We start from the raw sequence: 17,312 nt of genomic DNA on the forward strand, positions 1-17,312 counted from the left end.
TACAGATTTAAAATAACCACAAACATCCTTTCAGGGAAAGGTCAGCATGTTTAAGCAGAATGAGGTTCCTCAATTTCCACAAGGCAGCTCTGCAACGTGTTACAAGTCACTGTCTTTTTCACACTGCTGTCCTTGAGCTCTGCAGAAACTCACTCCACAGTACCACCTGCAGTGTTACTGTCTGTACTCTTAAAGCTGTGTGAAGGAGGTCCTCCACAATAGTCCATATTATCTTTGCACACACCCCAGGAGGGCACAGGTGGTGTGAGTCCCTGGATCTGCATGCAGGGCAATGGTGGGCTGCTGCTGTGGGCGAGGGCCGGAAAGACACTGGGATCTTCTTGACAGGGGGCTGGGCTGGGCTGCATTTGGGGTGGGCAGCAACAGTACTGGGAGTAGGGCTATGGGGGGGGGGGGTGGCTGGAGCCACTCAAAAATTCATCGTTGCCCCTCCAACTCCCCCCACTTCCAGCACAGCCACTGCCTGCCCAAAATGCAGCCCCCACCATAGCCCCACTCCCAGTGCTGCTGCCTCCTGCCCAGAGCACAACCTGACCCAACCCCCCACCAGGAAGAGCCTCGTGCCTCCCTGGTCCCAGCCCACAGCAGGCAGCTGGCCCTGGTCTTGTGCATGTGACCAGCTAGCTGGCAGTGACCTGGCCCAGGGGTTTTGAAATGGCAAAAGATAATTGGAGGACTTGGGATTCCCTTTCCACACCAATCAGGCCCCAGAGACTCACCCCCCTGTGTCCCCTGATTAGCCCCGTTGGTCACCTGGAGGGAGCTAAAAGGGGCAGCGTGGGCTGACTCAAGGGGAGAGACCAGCAAGGGACAACAAGGAAGGAGCTTCACAGAGCTGCTAAAAGCTGAGCCAGCAGGGCAGGGGCAGTGCTCTGGAAGAGCCTGAAGGAGCAGGACCCGCAGGCAGCAGTGGGACCCTCAGCAGCATGGCGTGCAGCCAGCAGGAGAGGCTCCCCACTGGGCTCCAGGATCCCCTGGGAGAGGCTGCAGCCAGCAGGAGAGGCTCCCCAGCTCCAGCAAGGATCTGAGCAGCGACCTGAGAGGTTCCCAGCTCTGCTTCCAGCTCCTCCAATCACAGGTTAGGTGGCTCAAGTGAGGCCAGGGCTCTGGGAAGGTCAGGATCCCTAGCAGGCTGGAGCAGCACCATCAGCGGTGGCTGTATGGTAGTATCCCTGACTACCACATGAGAGATCTGGGTTCAAGTCCTAGATGAAGTGTCTTAGGGTGAGTATGATATCAAGCAGCAAGTCTTCTTGCAGTGGAAAGGGGCCATTGTGTTTCCCTCATTTCTCCCCCTCCAGGTAGCAAGGCCTTATATTTCCTTGTAATTTTGCATTTTGTGCCCTTTGTATATTTCACCAACCCGTATTGTTTGTTCTGCTGTTTGTGTTTTATATTTTGTTAACCCTGTTTTGGTGGTGATTGTAAGTGTCTAACCTTTGTTGAATCCTGCCCCCTTGGGGCATTGTAGTGTCACCTATACCCTCTGATTTATGCCTGTTATGTTCCCAGTATTAAAAGGTGTATGGTTAAGTCCCCATTGGTGGTCTGGCTCTGCTCTATAGGGGAGGAAAGTCCCTACACCTCCCACAGCGCTTGTGCACCTGCTTTGATCCCTTCAATTGGAGAGGGGGTACCTCTTGGAGTACCTCCCGGGTTACACACAGATCCAGGGGCACACGCCCCCGCGCCTCCCAGGGTGCATGCCTCCCGTGGTAGGAACCGGCATCCCCACCCCGCACCCCCCGGATGAGCCACTTGTGGCTTTGTCCCGCACCCTGCCCCAGCTGTGCAGTGCCTTCCCCTGCCCCAGCCCTAGCCACAGACCCAGCCCCACTCCTCTCATGGCTGGGGCCTTGATCTACACTCCCCCACACCCCTTCCCCCACAACAGACTTACCAGCCAGACCCGACTGCTCTCCACTCTGCCAGGCTGCTCTCCTGGCTGCCTGTGTGCTGCACTATGGCTGCACACATGCACAGGGCAATTTATTGGCCACATTATCAGCCACGTCAGCCAAAAAAGGCTGATTGCCGATACTCTTAATTCTCCTTATATTGGTACTGATCTGATATGGGACCTATGTATCACCTTTAGTGTGACCCAGTAAAAGGGGCAGTGTGAATGGGACCCAGTTATGGTACGTGAAAGAGGCCTTGCATAGGGGCAGAGTTAGGCCCTGGAAAGGGCTACATGAAAGTCAAAAGTAAATTCTAGGAGAGCCCAACACACCACTGACCATCACCTGGGAAGAAAGGGACACTTCTCATTACCTCGAAGTCTGACATCCTGCAAGAGACCGTGACTTCGGGGGTACCTAGCACACAGTGTGATAGTGATTGCAGAGCAGGCCTATTAAGGAGACTGCAGAACGTATCCAGTGCCCTTTAGCCAGTACCATAGAGGGACAGGAAGCTTCAGTGTGAGCCCAGAACTGCACTGGCCAGTGCCATACAGGAGGTGGTAACTCCAGGTAGAACCAACCCCCGCCCCCTGAATTGCCAGTGCCATGATGAGTACAGTAACTCCCTGCCTGGAAGCTGTGCTCAGTGCCCCACAAGCCAAAGTCATTGAAGGGATTGTCACTCAGGGTGTGTGCCCAGTGCTGTGGGAGTGACCTCCCTTTTGTGCTGTGTTTGCAGAGGAGAGGAACAGGTTGGAGGCCCCTTTACCACCCTGTCCCAGTTCTTCCTCCCCTCTCTTTGTCTGGCACAGACCAAATGATGCTGCTCATTGTTGCAAGGTGTTTATTTCAGGGAAGAGAGAGAGAAAGAGAGAGGACTTGGGAAGGATCACAGGACTGTGAATACAAGGCAAGGCCATTTTCTGCACTGAGGGGGAGTCTTGTGCTCTGAGAGGGGATGGGCCTGCACTAAGGAGAAGGCAGGCCCCCCAAAGCCCCTGTACAGAGAAAGAACTGGAGCTGGAAGCTGGATCGTTGCCACAATGTCCTCAGAGCCTTGGAGCTCAGTACTTGCTATATCTGACCTCCAGCCTCTCCTTATTGGAGACAATATAGTTCCCAGCACCTGGAACAAGATGGGAGAGGCAGGGTGAGAGATTGTAAAAGGGCTCAGCACCCCCTCAGGCCTTGCCACCTGGCTTTTCCCTCTGGGGCCATTTGTTTTTTCTCTTTTGCTCATTCTCCCTTTCCCATATACTTCTTTCATCTCTCACCACCCTCTGCCTTACTCCACAAGCTCCCCCCACAGTCTCCTTTCCTTATATACCCATTCCCATCTTACACCGCACCGCAGTCTCTCTACCCCTCACACCTATATCCCTTCCCCAGAGCCCCCCGACAGTTCATCTTGTCCCGTTTTTCTAGTGTCTCACCTCTGTCCAGTGGAACATTCCCACTCAGGAGCTGCCAGTAAGTTCGCTGGTTATTATTAGCCATCAGCCCCTGCACAGACGTGATGTATGGGCCCCAGCTTGAATTTTCATATGTGAACCTACCAGGAGAAAGAAAGAGTCCCACAGGAGATGTGGTGAGCCCTCAGTTCTACACACAGCAATCAGCAGGAACCCTGTCTCCTGACTCCCAATTTGGAGGAAACTCACACCTGCTGGTGAGAGATATAGCAGAACCAAGATGCACCACAGCCTTCTCTTACCTAGCCTGCAGCCACCTCCCACCAATGGGACACCCCCGAGTTGAACAATGCAGAGAAGCAGTTTCCTTATTCTTATCCTCCGCTGGGTCTATCAGCTGACAGCAAGCTGCTTAGGGGAGCAGATCTATTTCCCCACTGCTCTGTGCTGCAGGCTGGCCCACTGCCAAAGACACCAACAGCATATGCTGTGTTTGCCATGCCAGCAGGGTACCTGAATATGGTTGAATTTTTGTCCTCGGCGACCTTCATCACGTCAAAGAAGGAAGAGCCCTGTGGCACGTGAACAGGGATGGTGCCATTGATAAAGTTCTTGACCTTGGCAGAGACAGTATAGTTGACACAAATATGGGGTGGCGGGCTGGTGGGTGGGCTGGGTGTGGTAGTTATGATGTCAAGATCATCTGTGTGGGGAGAAGGAAAGGAGAAACGAGTAAGGAAATGTTACCTTCATGCAGTAGGGACAAGTTTCCTACAGGATAAAATTAGCTACAGTTGAAGTCCCTGACAGGCATTGGGAGCATCAGCGTGATGGGAAAACACCAGGGGAGAGAAAGGGGAAAATATGAAAAACAGAGGGATAAGCTGTACAACAGCACTTCACCAAGCCTATCAGCTGGAATTGAATCCAGGTGTCAGGAACTGTTGTTTAAGAAGGCCTTTGACACTGTCTCTCACCCCATCCTCATCAATAAATTAAGCTTCTGTGGCATTGATGCCTGCACAGTTGGATGGGTAAAAAATTGGCTGATGGGGCACACTCAGAGAGTAGTGGTGGACAGGTTGTACTCAACCTGGTGAGATGTGAGCGGTGGGGTACCTCAGGGCTCTGTCCTCGGGCCTGCACTGTTTAATATCTTCATCAGCGACTTGGACGAGGTGTTGGAAAGCACTCTGTCCAAGTTTGCTGATGACACTAAAATGTGGGGCGAGGTGGACACACTTGAAGGGAGAGAGAGGATTCAAATAGATTTAGACAGACTGCAAATGTGGGCAGACGAGAATAGGATGATGGGGTTCAACGTAGACAAATGCAGGGTGCTGCACCTTGGGAGAAGGAATCCACAGCATACATACAGGAGTTCCCCCCTTGAAAGCACAGAGGCAGAAAGGGATCTTGGAGTCATTACTGACTCCAAGATGAACATGAGCTGCCAATGCCAGACCACAGCCAGCAAGGCCAGCCATACCTTGTCATGCATCCAAAGATGCATCTCAAGCCAGTCTAGAGAGGTGATACTCCCCCTCTACACGGCACTGGTCAGGCCGCAGTTGGAGTACTGCATCCAGTTCTGGGCACCGCACTTTAAAAAGGATGTGGCCAGCTTGGAGAGAGTTCAGAGGAGGGCCACCCGCTTGGTGAGAGGGCAGCAGGACAGGCCCTATGAGGAGAGACTGAGGGACATGAACCTGTTCCGCCTCGACAAGAGGAGGCTGAGGGGGGACCTGGTGGCTTTCTGCAAACTCATCAGGGGAAATCAACAGCAAATAGGTAGAGCCCTTTTTCCCCCAGCACCACCTGGGGTGATGAGGAACAATGGTAATAAGCTGATGGAGAACAGGTTTAGGTTAGAGATCAGTAGGCAATGTTTTACAGTTAGGGTGGCCAGAATCTGGAACCAACTTCCTAGGGAAGTGGTCCTCGCCCCTACCTTGGGCAAATTCAAGAGGAGATTGGATGATGCCCTGTCTGGGGTCTTGTGAACCCAGCATTCATTCCTGCCTGTGGCAGGGGGAGCTACTATGAAACTAAAGCAGGGGGACCATTGGTTTGAGAACCACAGGAGATCTATAATCAGTTACACATCTTAGGCCTGAGGAAGGATACGTAGATGAAATGTGAGGTGTGTGCACATGACACTTTAAAGTGGGCTAAATGCTTTTGCACTGCATTAATGGTGTTGGTGTTTGCACACCTCGGCAGTGTATTGCGCATTAATTCCAGCTGCTGTAGGAAATTTGGCGGCGTAATGCATCTTAAATGACTTGGGGTGCAGCAAACGGAAACTCTTTCAAGGAGTTTTAGAATATTTAGAAAACATTCTATATGGAAAGGAAATCTTTTGTTCAACTTTTTTCAATCTTTGTTTCTGAATTGTCAGTTTACTTCAAAACGTTGAAGAAATTGCACAACAGGTCAGCCCAAAATGTGAACTTTTGGAGGGAGGGAAGGCTCTGAATTACCATTGGAAAGAAAGATGTGATGTTTGCAGCTGTGTGAAAATACTGAGCAATATTCCAGTGAAGTAGGATGTCCCCTTTGCACAGTGTGAAACCATGAGGTGCCTTATGCAAGGTCTAACAAGGAATCACTGGTAGAGAAGGCAATTGAGGGCACTAGTTCAGGACCAGGAAAACCCAGAATTTACCACTAAATGTCTTTCCTCTCTACTTGTACATAAATGGTGAATTAATGGGCTGTGTTCAGCTGCAGAGCCTGTCAGGAGATTTTCCATCAACAGTAGGAGTCACCAGTTCTCAAGTCTTGTCCTGGCTGGACAGAGCTGCTGGGGTCCCTGCAAAGCTGACGTGTTTAGCCTGCTGACCATACCTTTGTCTGCAGAGCAGTTGAGCCCAATTACATTTAGGTAGGTCCGGCCTTCCAGGGATGGGATGATCTGGGACGCAGCCATGGGTAAATCGAACGTTCCCTTGGGAATCTGATCCAGGATCATTTTCAGAGACTCTCTGCAGTTCCACTGGATGCCAGACACAGTTAAGGCCTGTAGGGGAGACAAAGTAGATCTACCTGCCTGGGCTTGGGGAGCCCATGGCCAGCACTGCTCCCATTCCATGATGGTGGATGAGACAGGGCGAGGGAGAGTGCAGACATGGCTGGAGAAGAGAAAGGGTAAGTGGGAGGGGGAATGCAAGGTAGACAAGAGGTCTGGGAACTTAACACCATCTATCTGCTAGTGAGTTTGCTCACAGGCCCACACCCCTGCTTTTCTCTCTGCCTTTATAGCACTGAGAGATGCCTCCATTTGTTGAAATATGTTGACTCTCAAGTCCACTGCTAACATCACCATTGCTGCTGTGCACTGCTGATGCCAAAGCGGCGGCGGAGGCTTGAGGTTGTGGGTGAACCTTGGGTTCACACCCACCTGCTTTTGGGTAATCAGTGGGATTCCTTCCCCTCACCTGCATGGCCAGCCCAGTGCTGTACAGATTCCCAAGCACCCCATTGTGGGAATGAGTCATGATTTCCTGCACCAACTGCTCCATACTCTCTCTGATCTCCTCTCTGACGTCTGGGGTCAGGGTCATTTTCTTCAGGCAGACCTGAGCAAGGATGGAGACTGCGGCAGTGTCTGTGAGGAACAGAAGCATTGCTTAGATGGAGCTGGCACTACCGACCAGGGGTTTCACCCCAGCCCAGAGTCCACAAGGGGAACAGTCACACAGAGCCCCAGCCTCCCCAACTCCTGAGCAGATCCCACAATGGGAACAGCTATGGGTAATCAAAACCTTACTGACCCCAATGCATACCTTACAGGAATAATCACATGGTATCTCAGTCCCTCTGACCCCAGGACAGACTTGATAGAGAAATAATAGAGAAGTAGGGCTAGAAGGGACTTTCAGAAGTTATGTAATCCAACCCTCTGCCTGAGGCAGGATCATTCCTGTCCAAACCATCCCATATATCTATAATCTAACCTCTGAGTAAAACTACCATTAACCCTGACATATCACAAGACATAATACCCTAACCTGCCACATATAAAGCAGAGGGACCATAGCAACCAGCATTCTGCTCCTATAGAAGGTTGTTATTATATGCTCAAGAGATCCTAGAGAGAGGACCATGCCTCGCCCCTACAGAAGAAGGCAAAAAACCCCACAGTCCATACCAATCTGACCATGGGATAAAATCCTTCCTGGCCCCAGCTGTGGCAGTCTGACCCTGAGCAGAGGGGCAAGACCCTTTTGCCAGGAACCTTCAGGTTTACGTCCCAGCAGGAGCATTGGAACACCCTGTGGCAGGGCACCTGTGGTGCCCGCCCCTTTAAGGGACTTGAGCAGGCTGTGGATCAGCCTGCAGGTGCAGTTAGGCCCAATTTGGTGGTCACATGACCACAAGGAGGCCCCTGGATTGGAGGAAGGCTGGGCAGCCAGGGTATAAACCCAGGCCCTAGGAGCTGAGCTGGCAGTTACACCTAGGGAGCCAGTGGAGCAATGTTGCCCAGCCTGAGGACAGCAGCTCCCAGAACACTTGCAAGTCAGGGTCAGAACTATGGGGATGGAGGAGGTTCCTGTCCTGGGGCATGACTCGAAACTGCACTCTACCAGGTTTGGATGGTGCAGTGGGGCTGTCTGTGGTGGGAAGTCTCTAGGAAATACCACACCAGTGCCTCCCTGGTGAAAGGTGAGGACGGGGTGCTGGAAGGCCTCAACCTTGTGGATACCCCATGGAAGGGAAAGGCTAGGGGAGCACACCCTCACAGGAAATCACAGGGGCCCGGGCCCATAGAGTGGGGCCTGAGGCCCAAAGAGTGTACGGCCCAGGAGCCCAATGAGGGAGTAGAGATTGTGGCCCCAGTGAGGGGGAGGAGAGGCAAAGGTATGTCTGAGGATACTTGAGGCCATGTTTGGGCTGAAGTTGAGTACAGCCCAGCTAAGAGGTTGAGGGATATTGAAGTGATTTTGGATGCCATCTGTGAGGCATAGGACATGGTGAAAGGTAAGGTTCAGAACTGTGTATTTCACCCTTGGCATCAGGGCAACAAAATGGGCAACCCCCTGTATATAAGCATGTATTTTTTTGGAAACATCAGAGGCATGGCAGGCGAGGGAGGACAGACTGCCGTAGACAGATTGGGGTCGGGGAGGGGAGCTATGTCGTTACTAGCCTCAATATGGCACTCTGTCACATACCCCAGTCAAAATCCCCAGCCTTGGCTGCAGCTAACATCCAATGCCTCTGAGGAAGGCTGAAAACATGAACACGCACACTCACCTTCCTCTCCCCCTGCCCTGCACATGGGTATGGGCATTTCTTACCAGCCCCATGTGGCAAACAGCAAAGCCCCAAGCATGGGAAATGCCCATCATAGAACATCATATTGTGGTGTTACAGAAGCTCACAGACCACATGACCCAAAGAAAGACCTTGGGATGAGGACACTTCTAGGGGATCCCAGCCGCTCCAACACCAGTGCAGGTGCCATGACTGGGGCAATCACAGGAGATCCTAGACCACCTGTCCTCAGCACAGATCCCAGAGGGGGAGTCATAGATGATCCCAGCCTTCCCTGACTCCCTTTATAATTTCTCTCCTCTGTACCATGTTCCTTCAGGATTCGGAAGAAAGGAGCTCTTGTTACCCACCCACAGAGAACTGGCCAAGGTAATACTTCTTCATGTCCTTGTCTGGCTTAAGGAGGTTGGCAGCTTTAGCAGTCGAGAAGTTGCCTTCAGCCAAGCAGAGGGCCAGCACATCCAAGCTGAGCTGGTAGAAATTGGTGAGGGGGGCTTGGTAGTCCTCTGTGAAGTGAAGTGGACAGCAGAAAGAAAACAGTTAGACACAAATAGAAGGGGCAGAGTAAGGAGAATGGGAACTGAGAAGGGACCAGAACACAGGGGAGAAATCTAGAGACAGAGGTAAAGACAGCAAGAAGGAAGACCAAGTAGCGGGATTGAGGTCAGATGCATTGACAACAGAGGGCTATAGGGTACAGGAAGGGTTGGTGGATCCTCACTCAGGTTCTGCAGCTCATCCTGATACTTCTGCTCCAGGAGCTGAACCAGGTTGATGGTAGAACCGGAGCTGGAGACGTTTCGTGGATTGACACAAGAGGCCAGCTGGGCCATGATGTTGAGGGCCACTTTGCCTGAGCTGTAGGACTCCTCTAGAAGACAGTACAAACAAAGGGGCAGGGATCAGGGGCTGGCCTGTATCCTTGCTCCTTACTCCCTGCCTCCTGCCCCAGCCTCTGCACGTATGCCACACTCCAAACACCAGTCTGTGTCCCTATTACAGTCTGCCTGGGGCTGGGGCTGAGGCTGCTTTGGGAGATTTGTGGGGGCAGGGGTAATGTGTCTGTGCCTGGGCACAGTTCTTTATTCAAGTCATAACTTAAAGCACTCATATCTATTTTGGTGGGCTCAGTTTCCAGGCTGCTTTGGGAGACTGGGGGAGGAGGTAGGGGGAGTCTGTGCCTAGGCAACCATGTTCTTTATTCAAGTCATAGCTTTGAGCACTGGGATCTATTTTGGCAGTGGTATATGCTTTTGAAGTTCAGCCTCTTGGAATTGTGCTGTCTGTGGTTTCAATATGTATTTTAGGGTGTGTGGGGGGAGTGTTTGTATATCTGTGTTTTCTGGGAAGAGTCCATTAGCTAAGGAGCTGGGGGATGGGGAGAGGGGGCCAGGAGTTGGCTCTAGCAGTAAGAGGTTCAGGGTGGGAGTAGAGCCTTACTGGCATGGGACACTGCGTCCTGGCTCAGTCTCTGCAGCAGGCTGTCCTCCACATTACGGCTGTGATTCCTAGCCAGTCTTAGGGCAATCAGGATGCTGGGATTGAGACCGGTTCTGGTGTCCTCTGAAGAGATTATCTTGTTCAGCAGACAGATCAGCTGGGGGCGCTCCTCCTTTGTCACTGCTGCCATGGAGAAAGCAAAAGAGAAGGCCTGTGGAGATTAGGGCTGCCTGTATATGACACGAGATTTCCCGTTTTATGCTGCTGCAACTGTATTTGTGTTTACATGAGCAGGATTTCCTGCCACTTTTAAAGTCTTTTTGGTGCATTAAACTAAAGCTGTTAGGACATAGTTTAGCTTGTGTCGCTGCCCATTACATTGTTGTATCTGGATTTGTGGCATGTAAACATATGCAATTCAAAGACTTGTATTTACTTTCTTTTGTCACCAGGTGGCACTACCCTATTTTTGCAGTTCAGGCCTTTGGCCAGTAGGTGCACTGTTATCTGATGATGTTATATATTTTTTCTTTTTTGGCTCCTGCCCATCCCTCCCTCTCTCCCCCTGCTCCAACAGCTGACTGCAGGCAGCCAGGGCATGGGGTGGGGGTTATCTCTAGTAGTTACCCTAGCACAGAATACTTAATACAGAAATAAATAAAGAAATGTAGAAGCAACCCATATTGCCAATTACTGGTGTCCCTCTGGTAGTGGTCTTGCCTGTACCTTGGCAAATGAGGAAGGGGAAGTGCAGAATGGAGAACAGCAGGGTGAAGACCACTCCAACATGGAGAATCTGGAGATCTTGGGGTGCAATATCCTGCTCACCCCCCACATTCACACTCCTAAAATGGACTCCTGCAGGCTGCTCATACTACTCAATCCCTATCTGTCTGTGTCTCCCCCAACCCATCCCAGCCGGCCAATGAGAGGTGTAATTAGCCTTTCCACAGGGTATAATTCAGGCTGGCTAGGCGGTGGCATGTAATGAGCCCCCCACCCCCAGCCAGCCTCCAAACAACAACCCCCTAATCCAGTCTACCTCCCCCCCATGCCCCGCACATCTTCCACTCCTCATCCACCCCAGAAACCTCCTGCACCAATCTCCTTCACAGCTGGCAGGTCCACCATCCCTGCAGCTGTCACCCCGCTGCGCCTGAACACACGCTCTAGGGTCGCCCATGGCAAGAGTTTTGCTTGTCCACAGCTTGAGGGGAAGTTCCCCCAAACCCCTACACTGATCTCCTTGAAACCTGGCAGGCTTTGTGGCCTCAGTAAAAGCTACCAGCCCTGCAGTTTTGACCCCTCTGTGTTGTAACACACAGCCGTGACATGAGTTTGGCTTTCAAGAATTTGGGGTACAGTTCCCCCCAAACCCGTATACCGACCTACTTGAAACTTGGCAGGTTTCATGCTCTCAGCAGAGGCTACCATCTCTGCAAGTTTCATCCAAATTGGATGAAAAAATCAACAAAGTTATAGATATTTCATTTATTCCCCATTATACCCTATGGCTGGATCTCCAAGGCGGCTCTGAAGCTTCGGCCGGATCGAGGCGGAAACCCGGTCCAGAGCTCCGGATCAGATTGCGCCCATCCAAAGTGGCAGGATCCGAAGCCAGATTGGATCACTGCTGACTTGCACAGGCCTAGTATCCACCTCATGGGCAGAGAGAAGAAACTCTTCTCTGTGAGAACTGCAGACTTACTGAAGAGGGCTTTAAACCAGACAAGCCCAGGGGAGTGCAGGAAGATTCTGCTGCTGAGCACAAATTCACTGTGGGGTATAAGTCATTTGACCAAGAGGACCCAGAGGAGATTATTTATGTAGGGGACATCCAGATAACTACCCATGCCCAGAGACACTTGAAGAGGGACAGAAAACCTGACATAATTAGGGGTAAGCTCAACTGTCTTTATGGAAATGTCAGAAGCATGGGCAGCAAACAGGAGGAACTGGCACTCCTTCTGGCAGATGAGGAATTTGACCTCATTGGATTGACAGAGGCTTGGTGGGACAATATAGACGAATGGGCAGTAGATACTGAGGGCTACAGGCTCTATTGGAAGGATAGGATTCAGAAGAAGGGTGGAGGGGTGGCTGTCTATGTGAAAGAGAAGTACCCCTCCCTGCAGGTTACATTTGATGGCAAGGGGAAGTCCCTTGAGACCCTCTGGGTCAAGATACAAGAGGGCGCATGAGAGCGGGGCCTGATGGTGGGAGTCTAGTATAGACCTCCCCACCAAGAAGAGAAGAGCACAGGGATCTGACCAGAGCAGCCAGTACTAAAGACTTGATTGTCATAGGTGACCGCAACTACCCTGGCCGCTGTTGGGAAGACCATTCAGTCAGCTCCAGCAGATCAACCAACTTCTTGGCAACTGTAGATGACCTGATCTTGACACAGGCTGTGGAGGGGCCGACTAGGAGTAAATCCACTTTGGACTTGGTGCAGACAAAAGGGGAAGATGTGGTAGGTGACCTGAAGATCGGAAGTACTCTGGGTGACAGGGATCATGATTTGATTGGATTCACCACCCACCAAAAGGGTGGGAATTCTACCAACAGAACAGAAGTCGTAGACTTCAGATGTGCAGACTTTGGTAAGCTCAGGAGTCTAGTTGGTAAGGCACTTTGCAACCAGCAATTGGACAACCTGGGAGCTCATGAAGGGTGGCGCTTCCTCAAAAAAATTATTCTCACGGCTCAAAAAGAGGCCATCCCCATTCAGTCAAAAAGAGGAAAAGGGGTCAAGAGGCCTGTCTGGCTCAACAGCCACATTAGGGAACTTCTCAAAAAGAAAAAAAGAAAAAAAAGAAAAAAAGAAACATACATGTTGTAGCCTAGGTATACCCAAGGGTGTGCCCTGATCACAATCACAAGGGAATGGTGAGAGGTGAGGGTGCTGTAGTAGGGGTCACCACCACTGACTCATGGTTCCCTCCTACCTCTATAGAGTTAGACTCAAGACAGGCTCTTAACTATTTACAGTATTTATTAACATATAATATACATAAATATAAAACTAAATATTATATACTTATATTTACACAAAAGACATTAACCAATAACCAAGGTCAAACCCTAAATAACACTGGGGAAGAATCACACCCAACTACAACCCCCCAGGGAAAACAACATGTATCCACAATGAACCCACAGCTTTTCCACCCCACAGTGGGGAAACCATATTCAATTAAAGGATCATGAAAAATTTAACAGCAGAAATGTGATTTTACCCATACAGAGAAACAGTTCCCTCTTTCTTTAATGTAGAATGATAGGCATCAAATCCCAGTTAGGGGACCTAACATTCAAGAAAAACCAATAGGGTGTTTTTCAAAAATTACTCTGTCCTATGATAGCACTATTTACCCATCACAGATCAACAATTTCAGCAGCATCACACAATACAATATCACAATACAGCATTTCAATATAAGGTGCAAACATAAACAATCTTAATAACATCTACTCCTTAACTGGGGGGAGTGTGTCCAGGAAGCAACAGGGGCCCTCCTCTTAGGGCCTTGACTGGGTGAGGGGCTGTTTACCCAGACCCTTCTCTGGGCCTGCCCATCCCAAATTTCTTTCCCCTTTAGGACCCAAGGGCCCAATGACTCATGCTCACTCAGATGGCAGTGGTCAAGGTGCAGCTTGCTGAGGTCTCCTCCATGCTGCTGCTGGAGCACCCCTCCAGGCCTTCCCTGTGCCACTGGGCTCCTCCCCACCCTGTGCCTCACTCTATTCTCAACCCTTTATATCTGTGTTATCATATCCTATATACAGTTACAAAAATTCATGTATAAATTTTCATTACTATGTAACATGGGGGGAATGGAAAGGGATGGGAGGGGATGATTCACACGGCTTGTTGTCAGGAACACCACGGGGTCACCTACTAGGAGACCGGCCCGAGCCTAGGCTGGTGTAAGTGGCAGGGTTTTGGGGTGACTGTGGCCTGGCATGGGGTATGTGGAGGGAGATTTAGCATTAGACTCCTGGTGAGGGTCAGGCTGAGGGTGGGGATTGTGGAGGCCATTTACCAGCAAACATGCTCCTCCTGCTGTTACTCATTAGAAAACACATTATTACAGGTATATTGGTATTTGGCACTCCCTGATGGAATCTGTGAGGAATTACACATGGGACTTAAGACATTCAAAAGCCCATGGTGTGCAAACACAAACGCGATGCATCAAAATAACTCAGGTAAAAATTTTTAAGGTGCATTAAATTAACGAGGACCAAACACCATGATGTGTACAAATGCCCTAGGACTTGTAATGCATAATCACTATTGCTACTTTTCAGCCCCTGTCTCACTCCCAGACCTAGCTAGTGACAGGGGAGAAGGTCTTTGGGAATGAGCCAGGCAAGGGGAATCAGTCCTGGGTAAACTACTTACCTGAAGTATCAGTACTTAGCTTATCAGTCCTGGGTAAAATACTAGAGCTTTTGGTTTTGCTTTACAAGATGTTGGCTCAGATCAGCCAAAACTAGAACATATGGTAAATTCCTGCTGCTGGTAGCCAGTTGTTTTAGTTACAGAAAAATATTTAAAAAATTGAAACCTTTCAAGTTTTTTCCATCCTAAGCTGCATTTTGCTTCAAAATAGACTTTATTTTTAATTGACTTCACATTGTTAAAAAAGTTCATTTGAACTTGAAAATGGAACATTTTTTATTATAATTTTCTGATTTTGTGGTTTGACCTTCAAAAAACACATCGATTCAAAATAGATATCCCTCACTCCCATCCCCCTCTGTGTTTTGCAGTTCCAATGACCTGAAATATCAATACTTTGCATTACTCTACTTGTGCCCTGTGGATTTTTCCTTCTCCTCCTTGGCCCTTGGGCACACCTAAGTCTTTCTATTACAGACTAGTTCAGATTAGCAAAGTGTGGGCATGATCTACAAGCCCCCTGCTGTACCCCAGGGGATGGGGGGTGGGAGTGTGGAACAAGAGCTAACCAGGGGCTGGTGCTCCCACAGACACATGCCATGTCCCAGCACAGAGGTAGCTGCCCCCTTTACCACCCTGAATTCTTCGTCTGCTATATGGCAGGCATGTCCCAGAGTAGGTGCATGAGGAAGTTAGAGGGGACAAGCTGCTAGGCCTGGTGGCTGGGGATAATGGGATTCTTGTATTGTTCAGGGATGATGCCAAGACAACCTGAGCCTGTCTGACCCATGAGGCATCACAAAGGGAAATACCCCTCTGAGTCACCAGTAGCAGCTTCCAAGAAGTCATTGCATTAACCCTGTTTTACCAGTAGTACAGAGCAAGACAACAGGGACCGTCTCTTTGAATCCGGGTATAGTTCTCAGCATGGGTCTGATACCCCCTCCCAGCCACCTCCCCTCCCCAAGGTGTTGCTATCATTTCTGGTTCTGCCCATACCACTTACTCACCTGACTACTCAGCTGGGAACGGGAAAGGAGGAATCCAGCACAACTTTGCCTTGAAGAGGGGGAACTGAGGTGAGCAGCAGAATAGCGAGGTGGCTGACTGTTTGCCACCCAGCTGAATCCCTTCTACCTCTGTGCCTCAGTTTCCCCACATGTCAGAGGAAAGGCGTCCCACTTCCTTTCAGACAGCCCTCAGAATACAAGCCCAGCAGGACCACCACAAAGTACAAGGATTGAGGACACATGGAGACTAGTGCAGCTCAGTCTACTCACCACAACCATAGCAAAGCCCCCCTGTGGGGAGGACCAGGAGCAGGAAGCCTGCCAGGGGGATTGCCAGAGACACCATCATTCTTCTGGGACTGCTTTCCTTGCCTCGGTCAAAAACTGGCTGTGCTGAGCACTAGACCTGGGATTTATCAGCTGGAAGGAGGTGGGGACTCCACGATCTCCTCCCCTGGTTTGCCTCACCCTGGGGCTGCTGCTTCCCCATACCAGAAGAAGGCTGTTGAGCAATGCCATACTGTGGGTGTGCACCACTAGGAAGGCAGGTACACAGAGATGCCAAGGGCTGCCAACAGAGGTCTAAGTGGACTTTTCCAGGCCACATTTCCCTTCTTTTCCCCTAAGGTTGAGTTGGTGTCTGCTGCTCTGGCAGCCCTAATCCATGGCTGCTTCACACCTCATGCCAGGCCTGCACAGGTGCCCAGTGCTACCTCAGCAAAGTTGGTGTGAGAATAACTGTCAGGAAGCCTGCCTAATCCCTTGCTTTTGCTCAGGTCATTGAACAGAGATGGTCTAGCTACAGGGCAGGTTGGAGAAGCACCTGCAGAACTGCTGGAGAGCTCAGGGCTGGGATGGCAGGGGGCTTTGGGTTAGGATGGATGGGCCCCGTAAGAGCTGGCTAAATGAGGAACAGGACTTGTGCAAGAGGAGGGACATGGACCCTGATTTATGTGCTGGTAGAGCTTGTGGGGGCACAGGATTACAATATGGAGGACCTCATATTTCAGGAATACACCTGGGGCAGGAGCTGCTAGCAGTTCTGAATCTTGGGCCATTGGATCTCCACATTTGGCACCTCAAACAAGTCATGATGAAAAAAACCTAGGCCCGGAGCACTCTGTGCTTTGGTTTCTGAACAGGAAGATGGGGTAAAGTTGCTTCCTGGCTCATGAGTGAGGAAGGGCTGATTTTTTCATCTGTCAACAAGAATGGGTCAAAGCTGATCAGCCACAACTATTTTTCAGTGAAAAGTGCTGATTCAGCAACTGTGAAAGCCAGGGCACTTAACAAGAATTAAATTAGCATCATATCAGTCTTCTGAGGCTTGTAACATGCTGGAGCCTTCTTACTCCATCCACTTGACTTCCTCCTAGGTTGTCTGAGTGAGAGGTGTCCTGGGTTAATAGGTCTTCCTCCTTCAAGCATGAAAGCTTAGTGTCTGGCTGGCCAGTGCTGTGTTTTGGTAGCAGTCTCTATAACTCTATGCCTAGAGAGATTTGATGAGACAATGATAAAGCATTGTTTCTTTTATAGTGGTTGCAACTAGAGAGGGAAAGGATTGGCTGTCTTGCAGGTGTGTAATACAGGGAGCTGTCCTATGAGCACTCTTATCTGCTGACCAATATTACTTGTGAAATACGCCCAGACCAGAGGGGGAGTGGGGTATTGGGGGAGTGGGGTACTGATATGAGAAATCTGGGTTTTGTTCCTTAAGGCATATTACGTGACCTTGTTGCAGTTACGGAAATCCTTGTAATCTGTGGGTGCCTCAACCCGAATGCCCCAAAGCTCAGGCACGCATGATTCTTCTTTCCTGACTCCAGTTCTGTTTCCT

General features: G+C 50.3%; 1 protein-coding gene across 1 annotated transcript; it reads right to left on the reverse strand.

The window, feature by feature from the left end:
* Positions 1-2,989: 2,989 nt before the first annotated feature.
* Positions 2,990-15,841, reverse strand: TCN1 (transcobalamin 1). Its single transcript, XM_090034889.1, has 9 exons — positions 15,746-15,841; positions 10,058-10,240; positions 9,339-9,488; positions 8,968-9,123; positions 6,778-6,947; positions 6,188-6,359; positions 3,851-4,040; positions 3,359-3,477; positions 2,990-3,051 (listed from the first exon to the last, which is right to left on the reverse strand). Exons 1-9 carry the CDS (start codon positions 15,822-15,824, stop codon positions 2,990-2,992), a joined length of 1,281 nt encoding a protein of 426 aa, XP_089891015.1. The 5' UTR covers positions 15,825-15,841.
* Between the last annotated feature and the right edge of the window lie 1,471 nt (positions 15,842-17,312).

Source organism: Crocodylus siamensis, chromosome 2, assembly GCF_052110815.1.
Source record: "Crocodylus siamensis isolate JL-2025a chromosome 2, ASM5211081v1, whole genome shotgun sequence".
NCBI classification, from domain to species: domain Eukaryota; kingdom Metazoa; phylum Chordata; order Crocodylia; family Crocodylidae; genus Crocodylus; species Crocodylus siamensis.

Excerpts from the sequence above, each read along its gene's own strand:
- TCN1 (XM_090034889.1), bottom strand. The coding sequence starts at position 15,824 with ATGATGGTGTCTCTGGCAATCCCCCTGGCAGGCTTCCTGCTCCTGGTC. Across the intron at positions 4,041-6,187 it reads CAACTGCTCTGCAGACAAAG|ATGATCTTGACATCATAACT; the intron begins GTATGGTCAGCA and ends CTCCCCACACAG. Across the intron at positions 3,478-3,850 it reads AAAAATTCAACCATATTCAG|GTTCACATATGAAAATTCAA; the intron begins GTACCCTGCTGG and ends TTCTCCTGGTAG.